At 42.2% G+C, this 5591-nt stretch overlaps 1 protein-coding gene across 1 annotated transcript; it reads left to right on the forward strand.

The window, feature by feature from the left end:
- Nucleotides 1-339: 339 nt before the first annotated feature.
- On the forward strand, nt 340-5192 carry CFAP90 (cilia and flagella associated protein 90). The gene is made up of 3 exons (XM_056862979.1): nt 340-504; nt 2997-3113; nt 5013-5192. The coding sequence occupies exons 1-3, from the start codon at nt 340-342 to the stop codon at nt 5190-5192; spliced, it is 462 nt and encodes a 153-aa protein (XP_056718957.1).
- Nucleotides 5193-5591: the final 399 nt, after the last annotated feature.

Genomic DNA, 5591 nt, shown 5'->3' on the forward strand with positions numbered 1-5591 from the left:
GGCCGCCTCATATTTCAGAGAGGGTCCTGCTTCCATCCCCAAGTCACTGACTTTGTCTTGAAGTACAACATCACTTATCTCACTCTCACGACAAACTCCTGTGCATAAGTCTCACACCTGTGGCTGCCCTTCCTTGGCCTGAGATTAATGCTCGCTCCATCGACAGCTGCCGTTCTTGGCCTTCCAGCCCCCCTTAGATGCTGTTTGACATCACAGTGGCCACCGGAGCCGGTCTCTTAGTAACCAGAGCCCTCAACAGCCACAACAAGCCTGGGGAGGGGGAGTGTGGGGAACAAGCCGGCCGACATCCCCGCAAAAGCAATTCAGCTTGGCTAGACAATGCAAGGAGCCCAGGACGAGGAGGCAGAGGAGGAGGAGGAGGGTACCAACGAGAAATTAATCCGGAAACATCAGCTTCCTCTGTCCGCGCAGTCCGCTTTCAGCTACATCCCACCCCGGCGCAAGGAACCCCCTGAACTCAGTTATTTTCACCAAGAGTGCAAGGTGTGTACAGAAGGGAGGAGAGGAAAGGGAAAGGATCCAGTTGGAGGGCAGAGGAATGCAATGAGATAAGAAGCAGGGGGTGAAGGATGCACAGTGGCTGCGTTAGTGTGTTGTAGCAAAATAAAACCAAAGTGCCATGGCAGCTTAAAGATTAACTTTTTATTCCAGAGAAGTCTATATAACACATATGTTTTCGACAAAACATTTAAAATGTTAAAATACAAAGAACCAGAATATTATTCCTGAATTTAAAGGAAGAAAAATAAACACGTTTTAATGCAGCATAAATTAAAATACACTGGAAATCCAACAAGATTGCTTCTTGATTATCCTAATGCTGAACTAATGGCAAAGGTTTGAATTTTAAGAGCAGCTGAAGTATATTTAGCAACAGCCAGTGTGGTATGAATTGCATTCTCAGACAAGCGATTAAGTATGTGGTAATCATGAGAATGCAGGGAAAGTTACAAGAGGAGAGCTCTTAGACTACCAAAGAATTTGCATGAAAAGAAAAGGTTTATAAGGGTTTCAGGGACCTGAGGCCCACATGGTATATGCAGGCCATCTTTGTACCCAAATAGGACCCTCAAGACAAAGAACAATCAAAAATTGATAAACAGTTTAAATATAGGAATTAAATATTTTGGTTGTGATTTTTGTTGGAGGATTAAATAGCAGCATCAAGGATGCTAAAAAACCTGAATGATGCATTTCTCAATATTAAAAATAAGTGTTTTTCTTGTATTAGAGATGGCTCCTTTGATCCTGTGCTGAGCAATAAAATTAAGTTCCCATCAACGTTAATTATTTTATTTTATTATTTCAACCTAACTTTGATTTTTATTCAGAGCTGATATTGTATCGAAATAAAACCTGATTGATCTCTCTGTGGGTTGGTTCCAAATGAAAATCTTCAGGATTGATGGGATTGTTCTGCTGCTTAAGCATTTTGGAGTGATGTGGATTAGCCTCCTCACTTTCAGTGATGAGAGCAGAGAAACTTTTCTGCAGACCCTTAAACTGAGGCTCCTCCAGAACAATATTTGTATTGCTTTTATACAAATGATGCCCATTTTATTGAATAGTGCTTCAAGTAAAATCTTGGAAGGCATACATTCTTTCTGGTTTTATTCAAAATAATCAAAATAACTAAGAAAGGAAAAATTTGTAGGGCCTCATTACAAGAGTAAGTAAATTGAAATGGAAAAGAGAGTAGTTGAAGAAAAGATAGAGCCAATGGGGAGTGGTCAAATGGAAGGGGTATGGTTAGAAGTGAAAAGGGTTGTACCAAAGGGGAAAGGGCCCCCAGTTATACTCTATGCTCAGGTCCCATGCAAACCTGGAACCAGTCCTGGTTATAAAATAAAACCAATCAAGCAATTTAAGCTGGGTTTGTTTTTTAAATAAAAATACTGAGTTTAACTCAGTCAAGCCCAGAATAGAAAGCACGCATTTTGGGAGTTCCAACAGCTGCCTCCAAGCACTTACAAAAGAATCAGAATGCAACCAGCACAAATGAAGAGGAAGAGATTCTGAAAGATGTTAAAACTAATCTGAATTTTATGGCAGCAAACCAGGCAGAGGTTGTGAGCTTCTTGTTTTGTACTGGCTTCTAGTCGAAGAACTGATGCTGCTGCACATCTGGGAGTGCCAAATAATGCTTGAAGAAAAGATAATTGGATGACTTCCATATTGGACCCAAAATCTTGGATCCAAATGGGGACCGTGTTTAAATATTAGTTAAAGACTAAAAACATTTATTTTGATATCTTCCATGAGTCACAGCTCACATCTTCAGATATGTCTAGAAGTCAAAATGAGAATCTTTCATATGGGGCAGGTTACCAGGGAGGGAGCACACTATTGCGGATCTGAAAGTCACTGTTCTACACACACATACTTCAAAGGAGATGAACAACATGAAACTGCTGAATTAGAACTAATCAAGAAATGCAGCACTACGTATCAACTTCACTTAAACAGAGGCTTGGCTTTCCTTACTAGTCTCTAACAACTATACAGGACCCATTTTATAGATATTTTGATTGCCTGCTCTTACCATGTTCTATCAGGCTTTAGCAAGAATACCTAATTTTCACTTCTTATCACCTTGCTCATCGGTTCAAGCCTCTGACCTTGCTCATCACCCATTATTTGCAATTGCTCGTTCGGTTTCAGACATACAGAGGACTCACACTTGGAAGTTGTATGACAGGAATTACACCCCTCTGCCTCTTTTCCCCCCACATAGTGAATCAACACTTGACTCATTATGGAATTAACTCTCTGGATTCCCATCTACCTCCTTGAAAATATATCTGATTAATACAATTGAAAAGAAAAAAATGATGTGGTTTAACATTATTTTAATAGCTGTCAAGGGCTTTAAAAAGGTAGCTGTCCCCTGTATTAGTTCAATGATGTACTGCTGTGCAAACAATTTGAATTAATGAGACACAGTTTTCTCCACCCCAATCCTCAATTATTTTAAGCCAGGAATGGTTTCCTTGTACGACTGCATCTTTAAAAGACCAACTGGCTACGATGCGAAACTCCATCGATGTGACAGAGAGCATGCAAAAAGCAGAGGACTTCATATTAATGATGAGGTGACTGTTATGGACTTCATGGAACGTGTTGGACAGTTTCTTCAGAGTGGTGAACATGGTACTCCCTTCCCCATCACAACAACCCAGTGAGGTGAGTTAGGCTGAGTGTGTGACTGGCCCAGGCTCACCCAGCAATGTCCAGGACAGAAGAGGGATTTGAACCCGGGTCTCCCAGATCCTCCGCTGGCTCCCTCGTTGCTGCATGACAGACAGCACCATCTTTAAAAAAATTAAAATTTGCTCTTGGCATATGAAGGCTTCAGTCCTGCGTGCATCTACATGGGCTCATGGCCCACTGAATTCTGTGGGGATGGATATGCTTAGAATAAGCTTGGTCTGCAGAGAAGTGGGCGCAACGTTATCGTCAACTGGTGGGCAATTGGGTCACTCAGCTGGAATTGTTAGGATGGTTTGAGGGTAAAATAGAGAAAGGAGGCATTTATGTGGGCCAAAGGTACTTAAGGGAAAGGCAACACAGAGTTATGATCAACAATAATTATGCATGTAAAACTGAAGGCCACATTTGCTTTCTGAGGAATGTTCTGAGGGTTGAAGCCAGATGACAGAATTAGATGGCTGCAGTAAGCCTAACTGAACACTGACTTACCTGTGAGTAAATGCATTTAAGGTTACCTGTCTATGAATTCAGCTTGTGCCACAGCAAATTTATTTGTTTCCAAGGTGCTCAGAGACTCCTTGTTAATCATTTAAACTAATGAGCCTAAACTCAGATATGGAAGCTGAAATTAGACTACAACTGGTTTCAAGCAGTGGGGCCAAGCCAGCCACAATCCCGCTTGAAGCTTACCTTTTTTGAGGCTTTAAGCAAGCCGCTCCCCTTGCCGCCTCAGGTCCCCCCGCCTGTAAAATGGGGGAGGGTAACAGTACTGACCTGCCTTACAGGCAGAAGAAGAAAAAGCTCCTTAAAGAGTAATTAGGCAACGTCCTATGAGACATTTTGAAAATGCTTGAAGCACTATAAATATGCCACATATCACTATTATTAGTATTAGTACTGTTTGAGAGATTTAAAGTAGCTATAAAGATAAGCAAATGGGTTGTCATGCTGGTATTGAACTAGGATCTAGAAGGCCTGGATTCAAATCTCTGTTCACCTGTATAGCTCCTTGGGTGATATTGGATCAGTCACTGTCTCTCAGCCTGACCAACCTCACAAGCCTGAGGGTAAAACAGAGAAGGGAGAGCAACGTAAACTGCTCTGAGCTCTTTGGAGATAGAACAGGATCAAAATGTAGTAGACACAAATACATTTCTGAAATGAAACTCGGGAAGCACCTGTGTCAGTGTGCGGCCATTGCTGTCAGCAAGACTCAGTGCAACATTCCGGTTTTATGCACAAAAAATGTTCCATGAAAGTGTTTGTCAGTGATTAAAAACTGACCATAAAGTGAAGGAACAGGTCCAAAGGAAAATAGGGATTCCCATAATGATAATGGAGAGCCAGTGTGGTGTAGTGATTAAGAGTGGCAGACTCTAATCTGGTGAACTGGGTTGGTTTCCCCACTCCTCCACATAAAGGCTGCTGGGTGACCTTGGGCTACTCACAGTTCTCTTAGAGCTCTCTCAGCCTCACCTACCTCACAAAGTGTCTGTTATGAGGAGAGGAAGGGAAGGCGATTGTAAGCAGGTTTGAGTCTCCTTAAAGATAGAGAAGATCGGGGTATAAAAACCAACTCTTCTTCTAAATAATGTCATAACAGAACTAAGTATGCCTAAAATGGGATCAGCAAGAGGTAAGGAGGGAGAAATTCAACACCTGGCCACTATTTTTAATAGCATTTGTGTGTCACTGTCTACCTCTGCCTTGTCACACCTTTATTTGGGGGGAAGGGTTGTCTTGCCACACCAAGGAATAACATCTAAAAATGTCCTTAACAGGAAAAAACAAGGCCTATGCCCGTCTTAGTCTCCTCTGAATACGGGAGACGCATCAACAAGCCCGTGGAAGAGCTGATTCGAGACCACGTGCGCATTAACCGTGTGCAAGCCGAATTCTATAGGAAAAATGGAATTGCTTGCTTGGTAGAGAAGTCCAACCAAAGCACTGACCCCATCTGAGCCCTTCTGTCCCAGCAGCAGTTGCCACAAAGCAAGAAGGTTCTTTTGCTACTCTCCCCCCCTCCCCCAATCTTATTCTTTCTAGACTGTTAATAATGATTTAGGGTCCATTCCAACGCTATGTGTCATCTCTATGAATTCATTACAGGATTTTTAAGTGAACTTAAATGGGCCGTGCCTTCCTTTCGTGTGCTACAGACTGTAAACTGGAGCAATTAGCAACTTAATTGATGTGAGCAGCATAATGTCAGATGCTGGTACTCGGAAAAGGCTGCAGTTATTGCCACGAAAAGAGAATTTTGGCTGCATTGGGAGCTGTGTGTTCTTCCATCAGTACCCTCCTCTGCCACTTCGCAGGAGCTGCTAAAGAGCTGTAAGTTATAAGGCTAATTCAGACCA

The sequence above is a fragment of the Euleptes europaea genome, chromosome 17, assembly GCF_029931775.1.
Source record: "Euleptes europaea isolate rEulEur1 chromosome 17, rEulEur1.hap1, whole genome shotgun sequence".
Lineage (NCBI taxonomy): Eukaryota > Metazoa > Chordata > Lepidosauria > Squamata > Sphaerodactylidae > Euleptes > Euleptes europaea.

What these genes read in the sequence shown, in the direction of transcription:
- CFAP90 (XM_056862979.1), top strand. Translation starts at nt 340, where the DNA reads ATGCAAGGAGCCCAGGACGAGGAGGCAGAGGAGGAGGAGGAGGGTACC. An exon ending in ATTTTCACCAAGAGTGCAAG is followed by an intron (nt 505 to 2,996) that starts GTGTGTACAGAA and finishes AATTATTTTAAG; the next exon opens with CCAGGAATGGTTTCCTTGTA. An exon ending in GACTTCATATTAATGATGAG is followed by an intron (nt 3,114 to 5,012) that starts GTGACTGTTATG and finishes TGTCCTTAACAG; the next exon opens with GAAAAAACAAGGCCTATGCC.